Raw genomic sequence first — 27250 nt, 5'->3', positions numbered from 1 at the left:
GTTGCACATGTGTATTCTACTCAAGGATGTGTGGGCATCCAGAAAACCTGAACCAAAGTTTTCTGCAGCATTACCCATAAGAGTGTCATATGAGCCCTGCACATTCTTGTGGCCTCTCCCAAAGCTATATAAGGGAGGCACTTCCCTGACCCTCCTCAGTTCCTTTGCATCAAAACATGGCAAAACAGGACTCCGATGCAGATGGGATGGGATGGAGCACGGGTCGTGGAATTCAGAACATATGTGCACAACAACTTCTCAAAAAGCAACAGTTAAAACACAGGTAAGTAAGCATTTCTTCGTCGAGTGGATCCACACATGCATTCCACACAGGTGGCTCACAAACAGTATCATCAGGGATGTGTGTGTCAGAATATATTTAAATAATCACTGCAACACTGCCTTTCCAGAGTTTGTATACAATCTCCAAGCAATTGTGACTGCCTAATGATGAGGGAAGGGATGCACCAAGGACCAGCCCTACAAGATCCAGTAAAGGGACATCCTTTAAAAGAGCTACCAATGTAGCCAGTCTCTGTGGAGGATGGGTGTTTGCTACCAAGTAATACAGAAACTAATCCACCTGGAAATTGTGCTGACACTGGTAGAGCTCTCATTCTGTCATCATATGAAACAAATAGGCAGGAAGATAGCTTGAAAGTCTTGGTCCTGTCCAGATAGAAAGCTAATGGTCATCTGACATCCAAAATAGATGAATGTGGTTTGGGGGAAAAATCATTAAGTATAGTGACTGTTTCAAATGAAAAGCTGAAATCACTTTAGCTAAAAACTGCAGATGTGGCCTCAAAACTACTTTAGCTTTAAGCAATACTGTATGTGGCTGTCCTGCCGGAGAACCTGAAAAGCTCTCCCACTCTTCTGGTTGACATAATGCCAATAAGAAAGGATGTCTTCTGATTTTGCCTCACCTAAGAGCAGGTACCCAATAGGCTTAAATGGTGTACCCATCAACACAGCATTGTGGTCCCATGCTGGTAATACATCCTGAACAGGGGAAAACTCACACAATCCCTTTAAAAAAAATCTGGAGACTATAGGGTTGGGGGAGGGGAACCAATCTTCCCTGAATGGGAGGGTGAATAGCTGAAATTGCTGTTAGGTGAACTCTCAGGGAGCTTAGAGAAAGGACTGAGATGAAATTTAATAAGTACTCTAAAACATTAGCTTCTGCTGGAGGTATACTCCAGAGAGTAGACCAGATTAAAAATTGCTTCCACTTCACAAACTAAGTGGATTTAGTGGATTATTTTGTGCTATTATGCAATATTTCCTAAACTGCCACTGAGCAGTCTTTCTCTGCCTGATGTAACCACTCAACAGCCATACCGTAAGATTCCAGCTGTTTAGATTTGGGTACAATGTCCATCTGCAATGCTGGGGCAGAAGACTTGGGAGAGGAGGCAGAGGCCATGGAGATTGAATCAAGAGACCACAAAGATCCAAGAACTAGCAGAGTTTCTACCAAGCGGAATTACCTATAAGAATTACCTTGGCGTGGTCTTACATAAGAACAGTCATACTGGGTCAGCCAAAGGTCTACCCAGTATCCTGTCTTCTGACAGTGGCCAATGCCAGGTGATTCAGAGGGAATGAACAGAACAGAATCATCAAGTGATCCATCCCATCGCCCATTCCCAGCTTCTGGCAAACCGATCCACTTATTTTCTTGCTTCAACTTCAGGCCATTACCTGTGGAATGAGTAGAATATGGGGAATGTGTTCGTGAGAGTTGATCCCCAACACATGAGAACGGCACCAGTGAGCCTGGACTTTAACCGACTCAGAAAAAATGGTTACTCACGTTGTTGTAACTGTACTTTGAAATGTGTTGCACATGTCCATTACACTCCACTTCAGATGGAGAAGCACTTCCACTTGCCCAGGTAACTAACTCTTGTGGAAAGTTTTCTGCTATTAAGGAGAACATTTTGTAGCACTGCCACTAAGCAATGTGCCTCCTTCACATTTAGCCACTGATGAAATATGCCATGAGGTGCAACACCTTGAGGATTCAGGTGCAGCACCTGGCTGTGGTCCTGTGTCAGAACTCAGGTTATTGGTAACAAAAAGATCCCAAGTGGACAGTTCATGGAGGTCTGACTGCCACATCTGTCTCAACCAGGCTGGGGCTATAAGGATCATTCTGCCATCATTTTGCATGAGCATGACCCTGGAATCAGAGGTACTGGAAGGTATGCACAGAGCAAGTTCTTGTTCCACAGAAACATGAAAGCATCTGTGGACTGTGACCCACCCGGGACTGTGACCCACCAGGGAACAGAACTGGGGACTCTTCCTGTTCTGACAAGCTGCAAGTGATGGAAAGCTCCCTATGCAGAACACCCAAGCTACAATATTTTTCTTGACACCATTCATGGTCTAAGTTAAAGGATCTGCTCAGACAATCTGCCAGGCCATTCTGAATTCCCAGCAAATGAGACAGAATGACAGAGCCTCGAATGCACCAATTCCACAACTTGACTGCCTCCTGACAGAGGCAATCTGACATGGCATCCCCTTCCTTGCTCACATAAAATACTGCTGTGGTGTTGTCGGAGAGTACCTGGACAGCCTTGCAAGTTCCTGATGCAGGAACTGCTAACACACACAGAAATACTGAGAGCAACTTCAGTATGTTTATGTGAAGCCTGGCCTTGTGAGCAGTCCACAAATCCTGAGCCTGAAGGGCACTCAGTTTAACTCTCCAATCCACAGTTTAAGCATCCATTACTAGAGTAATGGACTGGGGTGGGGGGTGGGAGAGGCAGCACAGAAGGGAACTCCCCTGCACACATTATCTTGGCTCATCCATCAATCCAGCACAGACAACACACTGTCCAGGATCCATACCAGCCTATTTAGGTGGTTAATTAAAGAAATTAAGAATGCCTGAGTGCCTTGAGCCATGCCTGCAGTGCCCTAAGCTGTAGCCCGGCATAAGGGGTCACATAAATACACGGAGCATTTGAAGCAATTCCTTACAGTGGTCTGAGGATGGTCCTTAAAAGACAAACAGAGGTCCCACAGAGTTTGAAACCTGGAAAGAGGTGGAAGTATTCTGGCCGATGTTTGTGACAGTGTCCAGAGACCCCAAGGGGAGAACGGGGGGTCTGAACACCAAAGAATAAGGAATTGAATCAACTGATAGTATACGATATTATTATACTATAAAAGTATATGAAGTCTTATGAAATCTGGTGACTCAGTGTTAATTGATATTATTGCATGATGTATGTATGGTTAGAGTGCAAAGGGTTATGTACGTGTGCTGGAAATATGTTCCTAAAATATGTTAATGGCCCATCCACTCCCAGTCTTTATCCATTACACAAAGTAAAACTATTTCCTCATACTTATTTCCCCCTCCTACAGTTCCTCACATCTCCTTGTCAAATGCTGGAAATCGGCCATTTTCATTACCACTACCAGGGGCGTGGCCGGCTGAGTGGACAGAACCCCAGGCCAGCAGATGCTGAGCGGGGCCAGCGGCCGGGACCCCAGACCAGTGGCAGGCGCGCCTCCCGGCTTCCCCCTCACCACGCTCGGGTTCTGCGGCTCCCGGAAGTGTGAGCCACCACCGCCACTGCCCCTTCCGCAGCTCCCCCCTTTCCCACGGCCTCAGCACTCCACGTAGAATTTTGCCTCCACATGGAACCAGTGTCTGACCAGCATAGGCCTGGTAGGGGGAGGGTTGGATATGTCTGGAGTTCTGGGGGTCCTGTCAGGGGGCGGGGAGTAGTTGGATGGGCTGTGGGAGTCCCCGGGGGTCTGGGGGCAGGGGTGTGGATAAGGGTAGGGGCAGTCAGGGGACAAGGAGCATGGAGGCTTAAATAGGGGGTGGGGTTCTGGGGGGCAGTGGTCCCAGGAGGGGGCAGTCAGGGAACAAGGAGCAGGGGGGAGTTGGGGGTTCTGACTGGGGCAATCGGGGTGGAAAGTGGGAGGGAGTGGATGGGGGCAGGGCTCTCTCCTCTCTTTTGATTGTTGAAATATGGTAACCCTAGGCAAGGGGGGAGCTGGGGGGCAAATGGGGGCTGGTGCCCACATACATCCACTGCAGCCTGCAGAAGCCGCTGGCGGGGCGCCGGACCACAGCCAGGGTAGGGGGGCGCGGCTGCTCCCCGCTAGCGGCGCCGCTGCCTTTGCAGGGCTGCTGCCCCCCTGCACCACACCAACTCATCCATGGCTGGGGCTTGCTGCTGCCGCAAGCAGGACGCTCTGGCTCTCCCTCCGGAAGGCAGCTCCTCCCTGCTGAGCTGCTGCAGCGGCCCAAACCTGGCAAAGCCAGTGAGTGGACTCGGGGCGGGGGCCACCTGGGTGGGGAGGGCTCGCAGGGGGGCTGTGCACCCTCCAGAGGAGTTCAGGGGGGCAGGGAGGGGGGAACACGGTCTGGGGTCCCTGAGCATGGCTGGCCCCTGGGCAGGCTGGTCCCTGGGGTCTATAAAGGCTTATTGGGATTTGCCCCTCAATGAACCCATGTGCAAGGCGGGGGTGGGGAGGGCGCAAAGTGGAAGTTTTGCCTAGGGCACAAAATATCCTTGCACTGGCCCTGTCCCAGGGGGTGCATGCACCCTAGGTTAAGAACTGATTAGATCTGTATTTTAATTTATTTTTAAATGAAACTACTTAAACATTTTAAAAACTTGTTTACTTTATATACAACAATAGTTTATGGACTTAGAGAGAAACCTTCTAAAAACATTAACATGTATTACCAGCATGTGAAATCTTAAATTAGAGTGAATAAACAAAGACTCGGCACACCACTTCTGAAAGACTGCCGACCCCTGGTATAACCTGTTCCAGAAAGGTGGGGAAGAGTCAGTAAGTCCCAGGCTGGGTAGCATATGGTCCTCAACCTAAAGTCAAAATTGCTGTTTGGTGCCCTGGGAATGCCTAGATTGGTCAGCCTAATGAAAGGCTACTGTCTAGGTTGATATTGAGGACCATATTATGGCCAGAGCTTGGAGGCCCAAAGACTTCAGAACTAGTCTCAAGTCCTTTAGGGTGTGGTATTTTCATTCCAATTGTTTGGTCACTGGTGGAATGCAGGAAGGGGGCTGTCAGATTGTTTCAGCCTACTGCATAATGGCATCATTTGCAGGGAGGGCCACCTTCCCTACCACAGAGGGATAGAGAATGTTAATGAGCTTGTGAGTACTCTCCTCCACAAGCTCCACTTGAATGTCCAGAGAGGTTGCTGCTCTCCTGAGAGGGTCCTGATGCACCTTAAAAGTCACCTGGCACCAGAGAGGATGCATCCAGTACCAGACCCCCATCCAGGGATGAGGAAGCTTGAAGCAGAAGCAACAGAGATGATTCCCACGGCTGATTTTGTGGTACCAAACACCAACTGCAGCTCTGTAGCAGGCTAAGCTAAGTCTTACATCTGGGAGTGAGGAGACTGATTGGTACCTACAAGCCTATCAGTACTAATAGGAGAGTGCTCCCTTCTGGGGAGATATACTCGTGCTAGACCTTGGTGATGTATATGTGGATGCTGGGGGCATCCCCCAGAGCATCCAGTAGGGCCATTGGAGGAACACTTTAGCAAGGAGTCTTCAAAGAGCTTCCCTTGGAAAACCAAGGGGGCTCAAATGCCAGTCTAAGGGCAGCTTTCATGAAGATATATCGGAGGCACTCCTCCCTCAGTTTCTTCATCCTGGTGTTGAAGCCATGACACAGAGCACCTGTCTCTAATGTGGCCCTCACTCAAGCACTTGAAACAACAGGAATGAGGTTCACCAACAAGCCCAGGCCTTTTACAGCCTGTGCAAAGTTTGAAACCTGGGGACATTGACACAGGCTACTGGTACTGGGTGGGATCTGGAGACTCACTGGACTGGAAAAATCCACAGTGATTCTCCTCAAAAGTTTCTGATGAGACTTCAAAATCCTTTGGAACCAGAGAAGAGTCCAGAATCATTCAGTAATCAGGGGAGAAGAAACAAAGGTAAGCAGAAGCAGATGGATCCTCCTGTGGTAGAACTGGTTCCTCAGGCCCTGGCTCCTCCTGCACCATTAGCTGCTCAGGGGGAACAACATCTCTTCATATTTCCAATCTAGGTGGCTCTGGAAGCTGCTCTACTGAACACTCTGGAGACCTTCCCCTAGACTGAGTTATGACTGAAACCTAAGAGAACAGGAAATACCCCAAGGGCTCCAAAATGGCCAAAGCGTAGAGCATGGGGGACCAATAAGCACTGTGCAATGACTAACTGTCTCTGCTAAATTATCAGACCCAAGCCCAATGCTCTCCTTCTGCAGGCAGTCTAGAAGACTTGCTAGATCAACTGAGTCTAGGAGGAAATGGTGAGATAGTAGAGGACTTTGAGCCAGACTGCAAAGAGCCATCTCAATAATGAGCAAGTACCAGGGGCACAAAGCCTGCTGGAGTCACTCGGCAATCTAATCTAGCTGTAGCCTATCGTGAAGAGGCCACCATCAGTACCAAGGCAGGTGTGGCAGTCAATAAATCAAACACGTCTGAAGACATTGATGGCACATCATTAACTGGTGTCAGGAATGACCCCTCATATTCAGTGCCATGGTACAAGCTGGAGTCAGTACTCAACTGTAGTCCCAGTACCAACACTGTTAGTGCTGAGACAGAGGCTAAAGACTGTACCCATACCATCACACTGTATACCAGTACCAAAGAAAGTACCCGGTGCCATCACACTGTATACCAGTTCCAAAGAAAGTACCTGAGAAGGTGTAAGCCCCTACAATACTTCTTGTCTGGAACCAACATCGGTACAACTAGTAGTCTCCGCGTCAGAACTGAAGACAGACCTGGTAACACAGGAGACAATGCAATGAACTCCTGTACCACAAGACAGTCTGGAATGGAGAGGCAAAACAAACCTTTCCTGCATTTGAAGCTTACAGGGTTTTTAATACCAATAATATCTGCCCCAAAACAGCATCCATTGTTAGGGGAACCAAGAGCTACCCTGAAAACAGTACTGAAAAATCAACAGTATGACACAGATCCTCCTGCCACAGTACTGGGGAAACATGGGTTGACAGCTCAGCTCTACCCTGGATACCTGGAGAGTCTCAGTGATGTTCTGAGTCCTTTCATTGAAGAAGAGGAGGAACTCTCAATGTTTACCATTCAAAAATGCCTCTCTTGTGTTATGGAATGAAGGAAAATACAGCAAATTGGTAGTCATTTCTACAGATAGGAATGCTCATTATTACTGCATACAACATGCATGGATCTAACCAGCCATTATATTGGACAAGAGATACTGGTTTGCCCTGTGTGTCCTCTTTCAGGGAGGCCCTGGAGAGGAAAACCAAACCCTTTCTCTCTCTGGCAAAGAGTCCAATTCCAGGGGGAGTCTTAGAGACAACCATAGCCACACTTGTGGTCTGCAGTGTTTCCTCCAGGGCCCAGAAGTTGAGGCAGGACTCACTGCCTTCTCCCCAGGTAGTGTTTGAGGCACAGGTCTCTGGAAATCTGCTCTCTTTTCTTTAAAGAGAGGCAGACATTGAACCTCTCAATATATCCCTCATGAAGACAAAAAAGGCAGCACATATGGAACTCACTATTCAGGATGGACACCCCACACAATGCTCAGTACTTAAAGCTCAGCAAGTGCTGCATGCCACCAGTGCGTAACATCAAAATTAACTAAATAATACCATACGGTACGAAGTAAAAAATAAAAACAAAATAAAACAAAAGTGTACTATTTGCCAATCATGTAGAGTTCTAAACTGACAGACTACACAAAAAAAAAAACCATGAGGAAAACTGCAGGGGGAGCTCAAACTCAGGCCATGGGCAATGAGAATAAAATGGAGAGTCAGGGAGGCAGCATCCCGATATAACCTCAGAAGGAGCTACAAGGATGTCAGGATGCATGCACCGCCTGACAGGTAGTGCTGCGAAAACTCTTCAGCTTCAGCACATGGGCTGCACAAATATGCCTGAGTGGAAAAAACGTGTTTAACCATTCAAAAAAGAATCTCAGATACGTCCTGTGGACCAGATGGATGTCAATGTGGAAATCTGTCCTGTAAAGTACAAAGCCATAACCCAGTTAGTTCTAAGTCTTTTGACTGAAAAGGCCCAATTTTGGCAGTCCTTGTTTTTCAGATCCTTTTGCTGGACCCGGTCTTTTGCTGGATACTACTAAAGATCCTGAGGTCAGATGTGCCTATAATTGTTCAAGACTACAAGGGATACTTGGTAGTGTTTCTCTACTGGCTGTGGGCTGGAGGGGAGTAAGGCTAGAGAGTGCCACACTCCCCTTCACTAGGTCGATTACACCTCTCATTAAATGGAGAACAATTCTTGATACCACTGAGGATGTCAAATTTTCTCATAGTTCACCATTGTCTGGATGTTCAAGGTTTTGTCCATCTTTGTCTGCAAGTCCTGGAAGGTCTTAAAATCATGTAGGTTGATGTCAGGGCCAAAGCGAATGCTTCATCAGGAGAATACGAAGACTCCTTTGGTAGAGAAGGTATTTGGAGTGCATCTGCACCACCACAAGGGGCTTCTTCCATCTCTGACATGGGGGTCTGGCCACTAGAGCCTCTTCTTAGTGACATGCTACAGCGGTCCACTCCTGAACATATGGTAGGGTAGGTCCCAGTAAGGCCAGTGGGCTCAAGTGGCAAGTTAGGGTACCATCCAGACTCAGGTTGACCAATCCATTGTCAATCATACATCAGCATTTGGTACAGAATTTGTCCAGAAACTCTGCTAGGGTTTCTCTCTAAACTGATGGGAAAAGGTTCTTGACTTGATGTAGGGAAAAAGGAGTGACTGGGAGTTGGCAAGATGAAGTTCGCCTCCAGAAAAATCAGTGCCATTAGCTACAAGTCTAGTGCTGGGACCAGTATTAGTGCCCTATTCTACCCTACAGATACGGTGGTTTTGGTGCCTTTAAATGGTTTCTTCTCACCAATGAAGCCAAGTGCATCCTGGTTATTGGTGCACCTGCCATAAACAGCCTAGTCAACTCCAGCTTAGTGGATGTCTCTTCTGCAGGTTTGGATGTGACTTTTATGGACCGCTCATGTAGATATAATCTGAGACTCATGTATGTCCATTTTCTGGTGCAAAAAGCAATGGCAGATTGAGCACTTATCAGAGACTGTCCTTCCCCTTGGCAGAATAGGCATTTGCTGTACCTATCATCTAAGGCCATAGGACAACTGCATAATGGACAGGGTTTAAACCCTGGGGATTTATATCCATCCGGATGGCATCTGGTGCCAAGAGCCTCACAGCACTGTAAAGAGGGTCTTTCCCATCTTTTTCCTGACAGAGGGGCATGGCTGCTCTGTCCTTTATGCCCTCACACAGGAGCATGAGATGGCACAGGGCATATGTGCAGCTCAGACAGACTGCTACTGAAGATTCCAAGCTCGTGTAGATTCAAAGAAGAATTTTTATTTTCAGTAGTCTCCCACAGGGTCCCATCTAAGCAAGGCTAGGAACCTCATATTTTCAGGGATGAAGCATGCCACCATATCCGACTTAGAGAAGACCTTCCAAATGTCAGAACCCTGGAGAATTACTGGTTTGAAGTCCTTTTGGGGTGACTTCTAGCTACTCTACTGGGGGAATATCTGCTATCTACTCTGATATGGTCCTGGCCACATATATGGCAAGATGGACAATAAAACACAGAAGTCTGGTTTTAGAAGTCTGGTCCACCTTTATGTCTAATGGGTCTTTAGAGATGCTGTGCTGGGGCCAGCTAATGGGAATGACCCCATAACAACATCTCTATTTCTTTGAGATGTGGTACAATTTCCTTAGCTTACTTGGAGTGACCATCTTGTATCCATGAATAATCATACTTCTATTGAAACAGTTAATAACAGTTTATTTTCATCCAGCAAAAAATACCATTTCCCACACTGAACTTCATTTCTGGTTTGGAGAGCCAAAGCTATTTTAGTGCAGCCCAGGTTCTGGCACAAACTAATATGACAATGGAAATAAAGAATTAAGTTCCTTATTCAGAAGAATGCTGACGCATAAACAGTTTCACCAAGCCCATATAGTCTGAATAATGGCTAAGAGGTAGTAACTGGAAAACAAACAAAACAAAAAAAACAAAACAGTAGTAATACAGCATCAGCAGTCCTTTATAGGACTCCTGTTTCCTTTATCCAATGGGTTAGGAATGAGGCCTCATTTTCTAGAAGGCCTGACATAGAATGGCCTCAACACAGGAGGCCTGAACCTTTATTTGTCTCATTGCAGATCCTTTATTGATGCAGTAATAAAAGCCACAGGTGAACTCTGAGGATGCTCACAAGACCCACCATCACTTCAAACTAAGGGCCTGTCTACACTTGAAATGCTACAGCTGCAGCACTACTGTACCGCTTCAGTAGACACTCACTACAGTGAAGAGAGGGGTTCGTCCAACTCACTGACATGCGGTAGCATGGTTGACAGAAGAATTCTTCCGTTGACTTTGCACAGTCTACTCTGGGGTTAGGTCGTTTTAACTACATGGCTTGGGAGGTGAAGGGGGATTCTTCACACACCCAAGCAATACAGCTGGATCAATTTAACTTTTGGGCACAGACCTGGCCTAAGGCTGTCACACTGCTTACCTCTACTGCAAACCCTTCAGGTGAGCAGCACACTCCATCCACCACAAACAGATGAGGGTTATTACTGTGGGCTTAAGCAGTCACTGGAATTGAGAGTATTTTTTGCCCTTCTTTTTCTTATGTGAATATTGTGAACAGCAGCAGTCAAGACCACCTGTTCACTTCCCTGAACTAAAGAAAGAAATTAGGACAGAAAGGAGAGCTATGGGGAAACAGAACACACAAGGGACCAAATATACATGTTATTCTGTTGATGCTGTTACTTGTCAAATCATGTTACATAAGAGTGCCAACTAGCCATCAAACCTGAATACTGGCAGAGTTAAACAAGATAAATTCTAATAACTTACTGTGACACATCCAGCCATTGGTATAGTGTTATCTGACATCTTTTGGGGTAAGTCTATTTGTAAGCGAACTTGATGACGATCTGGACATATTCTCATATCCCTGCATATTCACATAAGAAAAACAGTTTATGGACAAGATGGAGAACTCAAAAGATAGTTTAGACTATGGTTTCAGGAAAGCTTAAAAACTCTAAAATTTTGTAAAAACCATAACTGAGACAGAAACTTAACAAGAAACATGAGAAACAACAAACTTTGGGGAGGGGGGAAAGGGACAAGTAGAGATTGCAGAAATGTGATGTGGAACTCAACAGCAGCAGAAAAAACAAGCACTAAAATGAAAATTCACTACTTAGGGTTATTTATTTTTACTATCTGATCTGTGATATGATCCAACTGCAATAAGCACTACATATTAATCCATTAATGTGTGAGTACATTTAAGCACTCCTCAATCCACCAAAGCAAGAGAAGATAAAAATTATCTTCAAAAGTTCAATTTACTTGAAGAGGTCATTTTAGCACAAACTGAAGAATTATTGGTATTGTTTAGTCATCACAAATGTACTCTCAGACTTAACTATTTTAAGAAATCAATACTGATGATTACTACAAGAAAAATATCACAAAGGGCTGTAATGAAATAATCTATCAGTTCTTTGCTCTTAAAATGTTGGTGGTTAGCTCATTGAACAGTTATTTTCCAGAAGGAAAACAGATTTATCACACAGCCCCTTCATTATCAGAGGAAAACTAGCTGGCAGGCAGGGAAGTAATGTTATAAGTTCCAAAGATACCTGCTGTTCCCTGGAGGCACATGAACACTTTTTACTGTTAAATATGATAGAATACTTATCAGATGGAAGCAAAAGAACCATGACCGCAAATCTAACCTGAATACAATTCTCTAAAGGGAATTCTTATTTAAAAAAAAACTAGTAACAGTCATTCAAAGCAGAAAACATTAAACTTGTTAGCATAAACTTATATTTTCCTTACTTGCAAACACCAGATCTTTTAAGGTACTGACAAAGAGGCCTTGCAAGTTTCTTATCTTCTTTAGCCTCAAGCACCCCCGTTGTAAAGTCACACAATTCTGGTGGAATTTTAGCTTCTGTGTGTTCTAAATAACGCAGTACACCAACTGCATGGCATCCATTTCTTTCTGTCAGCAATAAGATTGATTTTGCCTTTGTATATACTTGATCTACAGAGGAACCCTTCAGCAAAAGTGAAGAAATTTATTTTTAGGCTTTAGAAGTTCTTCAATAGTCACGTGGCAAAATGTTACCGTTAATAAATGAATGTTCGCCAGCAAAACTAAAATGCCTATTAAAAGCTACTCAAACCTTTTCTAGTACATTCTGGAAGTTATCAGACATGCTGTGTAAGCGCACACCAAAGACTCTTGGAGAAGCAGGAAAACTAAAATGAACCACACAATTTGCATCAGTAATTCCCAAGGACGGCATGCAGTCATCAGTTAAAACTGTAAAAAAAAATAATTTGAAATATACACGTCATGCGTAAGTACTACAAAATATTACAGAAAATGGCACATTACTTAATGGTAATTATGTTTGTTATAGCTGTTCTCTCCTCCTCATCCTCTGCTAACTATGTTATGACTTTTTTCCAGAATCTAAAGGTAAAACGTTTTTGTGTCTTCCATAAACACTCTTACAACAGGTATTACTTAACCCCTTTGCCCTCAGTCAAGAAACTTTACACACAACAAAAAATAAGCACACAGGATAGAGGAAGAGGCGACAAATTTTTATCACAGGTAATTTTAGTATGTTAAGACGTGTCTTCTTTTTCCATTCAACAGAACAATTCCTTACCCTGAAGTGATATAAAAGAATAGTAAAGAGGAGGAGGAGGCGGCCACTGTATCATAGAATCATAGAATCTCAGGGTTGGAAGGGACCTCAGGAGGTCATCTAGTCCAACCCCCTGCTCAAAGCAGGACCAAACCCAACTAAATCATCCCAGCCAGGGCTTTGTCATGCTGTTTGCAACAAATGATCTAAAAGCAGAAATCATATAAAGTAAAATGGATGACAAATAGATCTTCATAAAGACATTTACAGAACAGATTTGATAAAATAAAATAGATAATCCAATACCAGAAGTGCTGAACAATGCCCAGGGTTTAACCCTTCTACATCCCCAGAAAAGGTGTCTCAATTAGAAGCAACAAGGTGGTGAGGTAATAACTTATTGGACCACCCTTTTACATTACCCACTCAGCTTGTCCTTCCAATATCCTGGGACAAACACGGGTACAGCAACACTGCAAACAATTGATCTGAAGTAGCAGTTTTTCAGCTTGATGTTTAAGAACTTCAACATATTTCCTCCAAATTTACAGCACAAATACCGTTTAGCCCAAAATAAAGTACTGACCCACAGGTTCCATTCTTCCAGGAGAGTTCACAAAGAGTGAAACTGCCTTCAGGAAACATACAAGTACAATAAACTAAACTCTAAACTCCTATCCATGAAGTGAAAACTGAATGTGGAAGTGGCTTGCATTGAGGTCTTTCAAATGCTGCCAGAGGGAATTAACAGACAGGAGACACGGAAACCTATAAGTTATTTATGCTGTACGGTCTACTATACACCAATAAAGGAAAGCTTCCCAGGTCAGTTGATACATAAGGTTGGTATACTTCTTCCTAGGTATTAAAAAGAATGGCATCAGCTTCTGGTGATTAACCAAATTCTACATCTCAAATACTGTGCAGTTAGGGTTCATCTTTTGACACCCAAATATTGAAAAGGGAGCTCCTGAAGGAGGTTGAGAAAAACTGGAATTTTCATGATTGATTTTCCAATTTATCAGATCCTAAAAGACATCATCTGTTATGGAAACAAAGGTTTCCAAAGTCAGCATTTACAATTATCCATCCTTGCTAGCATTGATCTTCCTCACAATTCAAGCAAGAAGTGAGTAAAGAGGGAAGTTATGAAAAAGATACTACAATGAAAAGGAGAAGGCATCTGTGTAAGATGTTTCTCTCAGCTCCTGGAACAAGAGTTGGTTCTCTTTTTGTCGGACTGAAAGGCAAAAACATTCACCTGAGATATGTCCCACATAGATGTCATAATTGGAAATGGTGACTTATGTATCTGCCACTCATTCTGAGACATGATGCAACTACAATCTATCAGTATGAGGGTTCAACATTCCATTAGAATGAACATGTTCTTGCTAACTCAAGAATGAAATGTTACTGCTTCTGATCTTAGCTTTTTGTACCTGCTTGTTGTACTTCACCCCATCCTGTTTTTGTTACATTCCAGTTCAACTGTGGAATAGTTTTTTGGAAACAAGTTCTTATCTTGGCGGCTGCTTTGCGTGTGACAGTTAATGCTTAAACTCCTTTTTTTTAAATATTTTCTGTGATGGACTCCCATCTAGGTACAACATCAGGCAATCAGGAAGCTTGATGAAATATGAATGTTCTTTAGGAATGCTAAATTCAGATTCTGGTGCTAGAAACTCCTGCTCTGAAGAAGAAAAAAATGCAGTAGTCTTTGAGGAAGTTCCTATGTGTCTGTGCCCTAAAAGAAAACTATCATCACAGGTGTAGCAATTGTCTCTTTAAGTGCTTTTAGAAATTTGTAGACGAAATGGGAGTCTCTATGGCATACTCCTGTATTTCTGCTATTTTTGAATGAGAGTTCTTGTTTCGCCCTTTCCCTCACTCCCTCCTCAGAAAAGTTCAAAAACAAACAAAGAAAACCTCAAACAAACCAAAACCTGCATTTAGAGGTTGACTTGATCTTGACATCTCTAACATGACCTTTTCCACAAGTACATGACCATTTCAACGAAGAAAGTTTTGACCAAATAGAGAATATCAAGGCAATGGTAAATTTGGTTACCCTTTTCTCAGTCACAAGAGCATGATCACAGGTAACCTGGAAAACAGATGTTGGGACTGCAAGGAAGCTCAAGGTTAATATTTGTTACCTATCAGAAAATGAAGAAATACAAGACTGTTTGGAGAGAATAAAATGAATGTAACTTCAGATCTATGGACAACAGCTAATTATCTGGGACACTTTTAGGCATATGTGACAGGGTGCTGGGCAAATGGTTGCTGATTCAGCCATCTGTCATGCTTGCTCCCATTTAGGGGAATAAATTAGAGCTGGCTGGAGAGAACCTGGCCCTAATTGGGAAAGCAGAGACAGCTGTTGCCTAATTAGCCTGGGGCTGTATAAAAGCCTCAAGGGAAGGAAGCAAAGGGAGGAGCAGAAAGAAAGGGAAAAGACAGGGAGTGGAAGCAGGGAGGTAGCTTTTCCTTCCTTCCCACCTCCAGACGGTGAAATATCAACTGTACATGGTGAAGCGGTGGTGGGAACATGCCTGTGAATAAACTGCACCAGTTACTACCCCAGGGTCTCAAAGTGACTTTGTGGACCTAGCAGAGGCATGAGACAGGGGAGCTCTGCCATGCTCGGCTATAGCATACTAATTGAAAAGTGACTAGCATAAGACTGCATTCAAGTCTCTGGTCATCTTTGCTTCCACAAACAATCCAGAGTAATTAGAAAAACATTCTTCTGAAGGCACGGGAGATGATATTCAAAAATTTTGCAACTTCTAAATGGCCTGGAAAATTGCAAAACATTTCTTTGCAATGGAGGACAGAGATGACGAGCTTAAAAAAATGGTGAGATTCTCTTGCATCTCAATTAGATATTATGTGAAAAATAATTTCTGCGCCCATCTGTTTTGAGTTTTGGTGGCCAGAATATCAAGAAATATGTTAGACATCTCCTAATGGGAAAAGGCTACTGGGTTAGAGTAACATTTTCTTTGGTGGGCACTAAATTCTGGTTCTCCACTCAGGGAGACTGTACTGAAGAAGCATAGTACTTTTCAGTCCAGAGATCTGAAAGAAATGAAGAATTTGAAGGTTGATAATCATAAGCCTAATATCTGAACCTGGACTGTTGAATTCTCATATCTTGGTTGCTATGAGGCAAGATCCTCTCAAACTATGAGGAGTTTCCAAGTTTCTTGACTACAGATCCCTCAACTGTCCCATAAAAGGCACTTGAGAAAAAAAGTCAATCTAGGTGGAAGTCAGTTCCAGTTCATCTGGCCAGTGCATTACTGACAAAGGTTTACTGGGAAAAGCAAGTCACACTGCAGCAAGTATCAGATACTTAAATGATTTTTAGAAGACTTTTGATATCAAGATTTTAGTCATGACAGCATCACCCTGAAAGAGACTACATTGTTCTTGGAAGCCAGCAAATGCCAAATAAAAATCTCCTTATAAAGAACATTCTCAGTCTTTCAGGACTCCAGAACCATTAAGCAGAAAGAGAATGTTTTTCGAACTGTTCACTGTGATTAAAAAGAACGGAGACTATTTTCAGAATAGAAGTAGAATAGAAGAAAAGCAAGGATATTCATCCCATTGTACTGGTATAGTTGACAAGACACTATACCAATTAATCTTTACTTGTCTTAATGAAGCCACAAATTATCTTCGAGTATATGAAAATACAGCTTTGTAATCCTTTATTTTCAAAGGTGTGCTTTTGAGAATGCATAGGATTCTGACTGTCAAGCTGCTTAATATCCAAATGACTGATTTTTTTCCCTCTCTTAAAATAAAGTGTGGAGACAACCGCTGAAGCCCAGGTGCAAGCCAGGAGTCCAAAGGACAAGCTTTTGTATGAGCACTGGCAACCAGGCTCAGCCTAGACCACTATGAAAATTTTGTAATACATAAATGGCTAAGAAGACCGCTCTAAAAAAAGCAGGGGAAAAGACTGCAACTTTAAGACAATAAGAATAAGTACATTATAAAAAGTTGCCCAGCAGTGAAACAAAAAGGACAAAAGGAAAGAAAAGTTCCTCCTGGCCCCAAATTGTGACTCTATCAAAGAGCTTCCCTAGCTTGAGTCAGCTTCACTGAAAATGAGGCAGCTTTTATCTGAGTTACTAACCCACACCAGACTGCCCAAATTCAGAGCCAGTTGCCTCCTGTAGAAAATCTGGCATAACCTAGCAATGAGTATTTAGAGTGGTGCATGATCCACACACAAAAAGTGACATATAGCCAAAAATTGGCAAGTGAAACTTTTAGTGGCATTCTTAAGCTGCTCTCTCATTTTAGTAACATAACTAAATTAAACATTTATCCATGAGTTCTTATATAGATTCAACAACTATGAAATACCACTTGCTGGAGATATATTCTTTTAAAAAAAATGTTGTAGCAAAGATCCCAAAAATTTTTAAATGACCAACTCAAAAAAGAATGTACTTACCTAACACAACATGGGTGCCAGAACTAAATTTTTTTTTCCATTGCTCTACAGCATATTTGAAATGAAATTCAATTTCTTTGTGTACTTTCAAGCAGAATATGGAACTACTCTCCACTGCCTAATGATGAAACATAAGAGTTATGAGTTTTTCCAGAAGTATACTACACAAATGAAATCTGATTACCAATTATTACTCTAGCTGAAACAAAGTCGTCTTATTCTACTGGTACATTACATACCTCCTGGGCTCATGTGTGGGTACCTACAAAATCGTCTATTTAAAAATAATTCTGCTTTATAACTTTAACTTCAATCATTCTTTAACTTAACATTTTTAGGTAAACAGGCTTTTTATTTATTAAAATAAATGTAGCATTTTTCTTATTTAAAGTCAATCCTCTGATATAAAAATAATCAGAATTCTATTTAAACATTTTTGTGAAGAAATGGGTTGTCTTACCAACTAAAATGTCTCATGTTTTTTTGAGTGCATGGGTAACCCAAAAATAGCTTCTACAGAAGATTTCAACTTTCCATGGAATTAGTCCATTCTGATTAAAGTTAGAAAAAAAAAATCTCTCAAATTATCAAAAGTATTCAAAAATTGCATCCTGTGCATGTACAGGATTTTTTGCTACTAATATTTTAACAATTTTCCAGATATATTAACACTCATGGGGTACATCACATAATGAAATAATTACTACTGTTTTTATCTGCAATTTTTATAACACATTCAGATTTTTTCCTTTCAAACTCTACTGAGTCAAAAGGAGCACACTGCTACTTTTTGATACACAGATGTGTAGCATGTCAAGTAATTTTCTGTCTAGGCACTAATTAAACAAATGACTAATAGTCAGCTGCCAGAGGCCAAATGATTGAATCAGGAAAATGGATCTCTTTAATTAGCACATTTTTAATAATTGAAATAATTTTTAATAATTGAAATAATTTTTAATGGATCTCTTGAATTAGCATTCCACTTCAACCTGTACTACAAAATTCTGTTTCAACATTTTTGTTAACAATATTCCACTTAAAATATTTTTCAACTGATTTGGCACACATGGCTTAAAACACTTACTAGCAGTTGAACATGAAACTAAGGTGGCAAAAACAGGAGAATGATTAACTGAAAAGTCACCTATCTGAAATGCCCTATCTCAACTACATAAAGCATTAAAAGCTACTTTACACCTCCCAATTTCATGAAGACTGAGATTATGATTACGTATTTAAGATTCTTGAGCGGACTACTGTTGCCACACTGTTGTTTTGTCTCAAATGTAGACGTTATTTTCAAATGTAATAAGACCCGTGAAGCCACGCAACGACAAGTAGACTGCACTTTGACTAATACCTGAGAATTCTGACTGAGTGACTATCAAGCTGAAACCTTAAACAAGGGTTTTAATGTTCTTGGGGAATGAGACAAACCAATGATACTTGGCTGGAAATAGGAAGATAAAAATGTTTTGCTGGAGCTCAGAAAGGAATGCTATATGTGATTAAGTGTTCTTTGTGCTTTTGCTATTTTTAGTCATCTTTTGAAATAGAAACTACATGCATACTATAAATGAAATTACATACAAACACTCACTTGGAAAAGAGTGTTGAGGTTTCAAAGTCAAACATTCAAAAGCGAAGATGTGGCAAAATTAAAGTTACCTGTGTAAAGGAACCAGGTTTGTCGAGGCCACTTGTGGGCTATCAGGATAACTTTGGACTTTTCCAGACTGATCTTGTGAAGCACCCACACTAGCAGAGGGGTGGGAGGAAAGCATCCCATTTTATAAGAAAGGCATTGCCTAACGAGTGAAGGCCCAGCCCTGCTCTGGTGCAAAACTGAGGACATTCGGCATTCTGTGCAGTTGCAAAAAGGTCTACTGTTGGTAACCCCCAATGCTTGAATACATTGTGTAGCACACATGTCCAGTTCCCACTTGCGGTCCTGAGAAAAATTCCTGCTTAGTACATCTGCTGTGGTGTTTTGGCATCCACGTAGGTATGATGCTGAGAGGTGGATAGTGTGTGTGATGCACCAGTGCCAGAACTGTATGGCTTCTATGCATAGGAAGGGGGGAGCACTCTCACACTCATCTGTTTACATAAAAGATGCATGCCAAGTCGTCTCTGAGGACTTATATGGGCTCGTCTTTAACATTTTTAGTGATGGGTAAGAAGTGGGAGTACACATTGTGAACGGCTCATAGATCTAAAATATTTATGTGCAGAAGGGATTCAACAGCCCTGGATAAAATGTGAGTTCAGATGTGCTCCCCAACCTAGGAGTGGTGTGTCTGTTGTGATGGTCATTGTTGGGGGATTCTGTACAAATGGCACCCCATGCAGACGTCGTCTGGTTGTGTCCACCAGAATTGGGAGTATTTTATCTTGTTTGGCATTGTGAGGTGTTTGTTTATATTGTGCCTGTGCAGGATAAAGGTTGTCCAGAGTGAGGATCGTAGATACCATATGTGTAGTCTTGCATACTTGACGACGAACGTGATGGCAGCTATATGGTGCAACAGTTGCAGACAAGTCCTGGCAGTTACCTGCAGACTGTTTAGTGTTGTGGAGATCAGATTGGTTACAGTTAGGAATTGCTGTTGTGGTAGAGAGGGCGTCACCTCAGGAGAATTGAGGTAGGCTCCAATTAATTCTAGTTCTTGCACTGGCAGTAGTGTTGTGATGGACTGCCAGATTGGTTAAAAAGGACTTAAACAATCTCCAAATGATCAGTGGTTCCAACACTGAAAGATGTGGGGGATCTCGGACCCTCGACCAAAGTCTCAAATTTGCTGTCTAGATGTTGGTTGTTGAGATGTAGCAGACGGCGGTGGGAGGTGTCGCCTCGTAGGTCTCTGTTTTCAGCCTGTTGTTCATATTGTCTGTGGGGCTGTGTATAAGAAGTGAACCGGAATCTCTGTGGGTTATAGTATTTACCCTGTCTTTTCTTGGTCCCAGGTATGTAGATGCCTAGGGATCTCAGTGTCGCCCTCGATTCCTTGAGCATGTGAAGGGACTTGTCTGTTTTGGTTGCAGAGAGTTTTGGTCCTTCGAATGGCAGATCTTCAAGCATCAATTGCACCTCTCTGGGAAATTCAGAAAGGTATAACCAATAAGCCCTTCGCATCACTTCCGCAGTGGTTATGGACCTGGCTGCTGTGTCTGCAGAATCCAGGGTGGTCCATAATGCAGTCCTGGTGATGAGATGTCTTTCTGAAAGAATGGATTTGAATTGTTCTTTTTTCTCTTCAGGAATAAATTCAATAAATTCTGAGAGTTTGGAGTAGTTACTGTGGTCATACTTGGGGAGTAATGCTTCATAATCCTGAGGTGTAGAGTGGCAGAAGAGTATGCCTTATGGCCAAAAAGATAGAGTCTCTTCCAATCCCTGTCATATGGTGTATTTTTGGAGTGTTGTTGTCTGCCCCGTTCACTGACCGCATCCACCACCAAAGAATTTGGCACTGGGTGCAAGAAGAGGAACCCAGTTTCCTTCGCAGGCACATATTTCTTTAATCAGACCTCTTGGCAAGTAGGTGGGATTGTTGCTGGAGTCTGCCAGATTGACTTAACTGGATCCATAATCACATCATTCACGGGAAGAGCGATTTTAGACAAGGTCGACGTCTGTAAAATGTCTAGGCGTTTATGCTATGCTTCCTCGACTTCTTCCGGTGAAACGACCAGTGAGCTCACAACTCTCTTATAAAGGTCCTGAAATTATTTGAAATCATCTCCCGTATTGGAGGTGGTGGCATGATGGGGTCGTTGGGGGAAGATGAGGAGAAGGGGGTTGCTGGTGTCGTCTCCTGGTCAGAGAATTCTTCCTCCTCTTCAAACCCCTGTTCTATAGGTTCGGCTGTTTCTGGTACCAAAGATGAAGGTGAATGATGTGTGCTCACTTTGGGTGGGCTGGCAAGTTTGTGTTGTGGGGGGACATACCACCCATGGGCTCCAATACGGCCACTCTGTCGGAAAGGACATCAGTGGCATCCCTGGACACCCATGCCAGTGATGATCCTTAAGTTCAGCAGAGTATCTCCTGTGTGGAGGATCTGGTCTGATGAGCGCATGAACAGGGGAAGAATGTTGTGAAGAGTATATTCCCCCTTCATCCTCATCCTCTTCATCACTTGAGAATGGGAGAAATGGATCGAGGCAGAGTGATGAGGTGGCTTAGTACCAAGCGTGCTGAAGTAATGTCAATACTGAGAATAGGAGACTACAGCGTCAAGATGATAATGAGGTCTTTCTGACACAGGAATTGCTGCAATGTTGGTAGCATCAGTACCGTTGAAGTCATAGCGGTCAGTACCAACTATTGCAGCATGATTGTCAGTGTGGTGAGTGCACCAAGTGAGTGGTGCCAGCACTAGGTGATGCCATCATCTGCGGAAGTGCTGATGGCATGGGATTTCAGTTTCCCCTTACTGCCTGTATCAGAGCTAGCCCGCTTGGGGTCTTTTGCTCTCCTGGTACCCATGGTACCGAAGGTCCAACAACTTTGGACACAAAAAAAGTCAGTACCAATGGGGTTTACCCATTTGAGGAATGCTGTTTCTTGGCTGATTCCCGGGATGGAGACATGGTGATTCGCCTTTTTTTTTCCCCACCTTCTTAGCGGGGTGGTCCTGAATCTGATTCGTGGAGGCAGGGCCCCTGTCAGAGGTTGCCATGGGTGACCTCTGTCCTGAAGGTGTCCTTGCTTTGGGATTAGAGGCTGGATAGAGAGACTTCTCCTTGAGAAGAATTTTGAATAGTAGGTCTCTTGCTTTCCTGGTGCGGGATTTTAGGTTGTGACAGTGCAAGCACTTTTGAGGAATGTGTGTCTTGCCGAGGCAGCAAAACACACTTAGTGTCCGTCTGAGACAGGTATTGAAAGTCTGCAGGTGAGGCAGCATTTAAAGCCCAGGGAACCAGGCATTCCAAAGGAGTGTTTCCCCTTCAGGAGGGAAAACTAAAATTTCTACTCTAACTGATACCCACTGGAAAGCTATCTTCTAATCTAAGGGGAAAGATTTTTTTTCCCCTCAAAAAGTAAGTTAACGTGGAAGAATACTAACCATAATGACTAAGAAACTAAGGCTACCTAGAGAAAACTTGGCTAATAGGACACAGAGAAGCTAGCCAGCACCACAGACTCAAGCCAAAGGCAGTAGAGAAGGAACTGAGTTTGGAATGGGCGCATAGCACCAGGTAACCACCTGAAGTCACGTGAAAGGGGAACCACACATGTGAGACTCAACTGGGGACAGCTACCACAAATCTTCAATTACGAGCACAGGGGTGCACAAACACCTGAAGTGGAGCACCCACAGTGACATCACTCGAAGAACTCACAGTACCAAGTACAGCAGAAGAATTACCTCCCATGTCATACATACAACACTCCCATTAATACATTCCAGAATTATATTAGCCTTTTTCATAACTGCATCACATCGCTGACTCATATTCAATTTGTGATCCATTATAAACCCCAGATTCTTTTCAGCAGAACTACTGTCTAGCCACTTATTCCCCATCTTGTAGTTGGGATTTTGATCTTAAGTGCAGTACTTTGCACGTGTCTTGTCTTCACTGAATGTCATCTTGTTAATTTCAGACCAATTCTCTAATTTATCAAGATGATTTTGAATTCTAACCCTGTCCTCCAAAGTGCCAACTGTTCCCAGCTTAGTGTCATCCACGAATTTTATGAGCATATTCTCCATTCCATTATTCAAGTCGCTAATGAAGATACTGAATAGTACCTGAGCCAGGACATATCCCTATGGGACCCCAGCAGTAGGTCCCCCTAATTCGACAGCAACCCATTGATAACTACTCTGAGTGTGGTCTTTCAACCAGTTTTGCACCCACTTTATAGTAATTTCATCTAGACCACATTTCCCTAGCTTGCTTATGAAAATGTCATGTGGGACTGTGTCAAAAGCCTTACTAAAATGAAGATATATCCCATCTACTGCTTCCCCCTATCTACTAACCCTGTCAAAGGAGGAAATCAGGTTGGTTTGGCATGATTTGTTCTTGATAAATTCATGTTAGCTATTCCTTATAACCCTATTATACTCTAGGTGCTAACAAAATATTTGCTTAAGAATTTGTACCAGTATCTTTCCAGGTATCAAAGTTAGGCTGTCTGGTTGATAATTCTCAGGGTCCTCTTTGTTCAGCTTTTTAAAGACAGGCACTATGTTTGCCCTTCTCCAGTCCTCTGAGACCTCTACCGTCTTCCATTAGTTCTCAAAGATAATCTCAGAACTGTTGGCAATTGTTTCAGCTAGTTCCTTAAGGACCCTAGGATGCATTTCATCAGGCCCTGTTGACTAGAATACCTTTTACTTATTTAAATATTTCCTTCCCTCTTGTCATTATTTAAATATTTCCTTCCCTCTTGTCATTAACATCAATTGTATTCATGTATCTGGTCGTGGCACGTAAACAAACCGGCCTGGCCTGCCAGGGTACTTACCCTGGCGGGCCATGGGCCAAAGGTTGCTGATACCTGGTGAAAAATGAAAATAAGCATGTATAAATTGCAGTTTGAGATTTTAACTTAGCCAAATTTTTGTGTCGATGCTCAGTGAAATGGCTGCAAGAACTGAACATGGGCAAAACAGAACCAAACACTTTCTCCGAATTTATTCTTGGAAACAACTTTTGCTAAAACTTACCACCATAAAAAAAGCATCAATCTCGGTAAGATCGACCATGGAAAATTTCATCCTGAATGGCTTATAACTTTGCCAAACATTTGCAACTGAAAACATATTATGGGACAGTGTTAGGAAACCTCAACTATACTACATAGATGGCTAAAAAAGGTCTTTGGAAAGTTTGAGCAAAGGAACTGAGAAGAGAACATCATTTCTCGCCCAAAGTGAAAAACCCATTTCAGAAGTCCAAACTCTTCCTCTCTGCTCAGAAGCCAAGACAATATTACTATAGCTTATTGTACCTTGCTACTTAAAACACATTCCACATCAGTACATACATGATAGGTTAATAGTTAAATATTTGTAATACTTACTTTATAGACCATTTCTGTTTCATCCACAGAATTAGTGAAAATCAGGGTCTTTTGAGCTTTACTGGGAGTAAAATCCAGTATCTGAAGTAATACAGAGGTTCTCTCACAGTTCAAGCAAAGTTGCACCACCTAATAAAAGTGACAAAAAGTCAATTAGAACAAAGCAGCCTCATACCATACAACCATTTTGCTATATATCTGTTCTTTCTCAGAGCATTTTGTGCATGTATATATTGCACTAATACTAGCTGAATCCAAAAGCATAAATCAATACTAGTTATGAAGCTGCACCTATCTGGTCCTAGATGCTGTACTACAGAGTTGTTATAAATAAGATGGTTTAGCTGGTAGCAATATTGCCATGACAAATATATAATATGTGGTACACACAACCATCACCCACACACATACATGAAGGCAATATGCATGTGATAAATTGATTTATCATGCACCTTTGACCACCATACCTGCCCTTCTATTAATTTACCTCCGAAATTCGTGCCAATAAAACCTTTGTATCGTAACTATTTATGTAACTATACAGATAATGCCTTCTTTTACACACAATTAAGGCATATCTATACTATATCCAATAGTTGCTTGATAGCCTCAAAATGTTCATATTTACAAACAGTATCCACACCTCAGCTCATTCCAATTTTTGCAACAGTGCATAGGCTGTACAAACATCCCTTTTATTCACATACAGAAGGTGCACTTAGAATGCATTATGGTTTTGGAGGTATTACTGATTCAAGTGACATTTCCTATATTTAAAATCAATGGAATTAGTAATACCTCTAAACCTAAAATGCACTTTAAGTATGCCAGCGCCTTCCCTGAAATGAAACCAAGTATGGGACAGAACTGCACCATGCATAACACGTAACAATATGCAGTGACAGTCAGCAGAGGATCTGGAGCTGGAGTCTCCTCAGTATAAAAGAGGGAGCTACTAGCAGACATCCTCTGCAAGGAGCCCTCAACTTTAAAATTCACGTTCTCCTTGATCCAAAAAATCCCAGGTTTGCTGACCTTCAGAGAACCCTACAATGCCCATCTTTTCATCCAGGTTTTGGGAACAGGGTATGGATAACTGCTGGTATTTGTAAATATTAGGGCTGTCAAGTGATTAAAAAAATTAATCGTGATTAATCGCGCTGTTAAACAATAGAATACCATTTATTTTAAGTCTTTTTGAATATTTACAACATTTTCAAATATATTAATTTCAATTACAACACAGAATACAAAGTGTACAGTGCTCACTTTATATTTATTTTTATTACAAGTATTTGCACAGTAAAAAAAAAGAAATAGTATTTTTCAATTCACCAAATACAAGTACTGTAGTGCAATCTCTTTATCACGAAAGAGATATTTGAACTTATAAATTGAATTATGTACAAAAAAACCTGCATTCAAAAATCAAATGTAAAATTTTAGAGTCAAGTCCACTTAGTCCTACTTCTTGTTCACCCAGTCGCTCAACAAGTCTGATTACATTTGCAAGAGCTAATGCTGCCTGCTTCTTGTTTACAATATCACCTGAAAGTGAGAACAGGTGTTCTCATGACACTGTTGTAGCCAGCATGGCAAGATATTTAAGTGCCAGATGTGCTAAAGATTTATATGTCCCCTTCATGCTTCAACCACCATTCCAGGGGACATGCATCCATGCTGATGATGAGTTCTGCTGGATAACAATCCAAAGCAGTGCAGACTGAAGCATGTTCATTTTCATTATTTGAGTCAGATGCCACCAGCAAAAGGCTGATTTTCTTTTTTGGTGGTTCAGGTTCTGTAGTTTCCGCATCAGAGTGTTGCTCTTTTAAAACTTCTGAAAGCATGCTCCACACCTTGTCCCTCTCAGATTTTGGAAGCACTTCAGATTCTTAAACCTTGGGTCAACTTCTGTAGCTATCTTTAGAAATCTCACATTGGTACCTTCTTTGCGTTTGTCAAATCTGCATCGAAAGTGTTCTTAAAATTAAAAAAGTGCTGAGTCGTCATCTGAGACTGCTATAACATTATATATATCGCAAAATGCAGGTAAAACAGAGCAGGAGACATACAATTCTCCCCCAAGGAGTAAAGTCACAAATTTAATTAACACTTTTTTTTTCACGAGCATCATCAGCATGGAAGCATGTCTTCTGGAATGGTGACCAAAGCATGAAGGGGCATAGGAATATTTAGCATATCTGGCACGTAAATACCTTGCAATGCCGGCTATAAAAGTACCATGCAAACGCCTGTTCTCACTTTCTGGTGACATTGTAAACAAGAAGAAGGCAGTATTATCTCCTGTAAATGTAAACAAACTTGTTTGTCTTAGCAATTGGCAGAGTAAGAAGTAGGATTGAGTGGACTTGTAGGCTCTAAATATTTACACTGTTTTGTTTCTGAGTGCAGTTATGTAACCAAAAAAAATCTGCATTTGTAAGTTACACTTTCAAGACAGAGATTGCACTACAGTACTTGTATGAGGTGAACTAAAACATACGATTTATTGTTTTTACAGTGCAAATATTTGTAATAAAAATAATATATACTTTGATTTAAATTACAACAGAATATATATGAAAATGTAGGAAAACAGCCAAAATATTTAGTAAATTTAAATTGGTATTCTCTTGTTTAACTGTGCGGTTAAAACTGCGATTAATTTTTGTAATCGCTAATCGTGTGAATTAACCGCAATCAACTGACAGCCCTAGTAAATATCTTGAGATACTGTTTGATTTAATGTCACTGTTGGTTATTTGTGTTGGGGGAAGCTGATATTGTATTTTTAAAAATATATGTTAAGGGTGTCTAGCGCTCTGGATAGGCATTTCCTCCGCCATGTGTCATATCTAAATAAATAAAACAGAACACTGAACAAAAGTTAGAAAATATTACAGTGAATATTACATACAACTGAAAGTGCAGGGGG

General features: G+C 42.1%; 1 protein-coding gene across 11 annotated transcripts in view; it reads right to left on the bottom strand.

Annotated features, from left to right (window-relative positions):
• Positions 1-27250, bottom strand: part of TDRD12 (tudor domain containing 12) — a 161779-nt gene that overhangs the window by 79331 nt on the left and 55198 nt on the right. For 9 of the 11 annotated variants that reach the window (XM_039503492.1, XM_039503494.1, XM_039503500.1 and 6 more), the window contains 6 exons: positions 24313-24441; positions 23755-23787; positions 17268-17385; positions 12314-12453; positions 11964-12184; positions 10965-11064 (listed from right to left, as the gene is read on the bottom strand). In XM_039503492.1, the coding sequence (XP_039359426.1) occupies positions 10965-11064; positions 11964-12184; positions 12314-12453; positions 17268-17385; positions 23755-23787; positions 24313-24441 (741 nt within the window). The remainder of the gene's footprint in view (positions 1-10964; positions 11065-11963; positions 12185-12313; positions 12454-17267; positions 17386-23754; positions 23788-24312; positions 24442-27250) is intronic. The other 2 variants (XM_039503497.1, XM_039503493.1) reach the window with 1 other exon arrangement.

The sequence above is a fragment of the Mauremys reevesii genome, linkage group 16 (genome assembly GCF_016161935.1).
Source record: "Mauremys reevesii isolate NIE-2019 linkage group 16, ASM1616193v1, whole genome shotgun sequence".
NCBI lineage: Eukaryota > Metazoa > Chordata > Testudines > Geoemydidae > Mauremys > Mauremys reevesii.
Note: the sequence above shows the minus strand (reverse complement) of the source record. Positions and strands in the feature narration are given on the sequence as shown.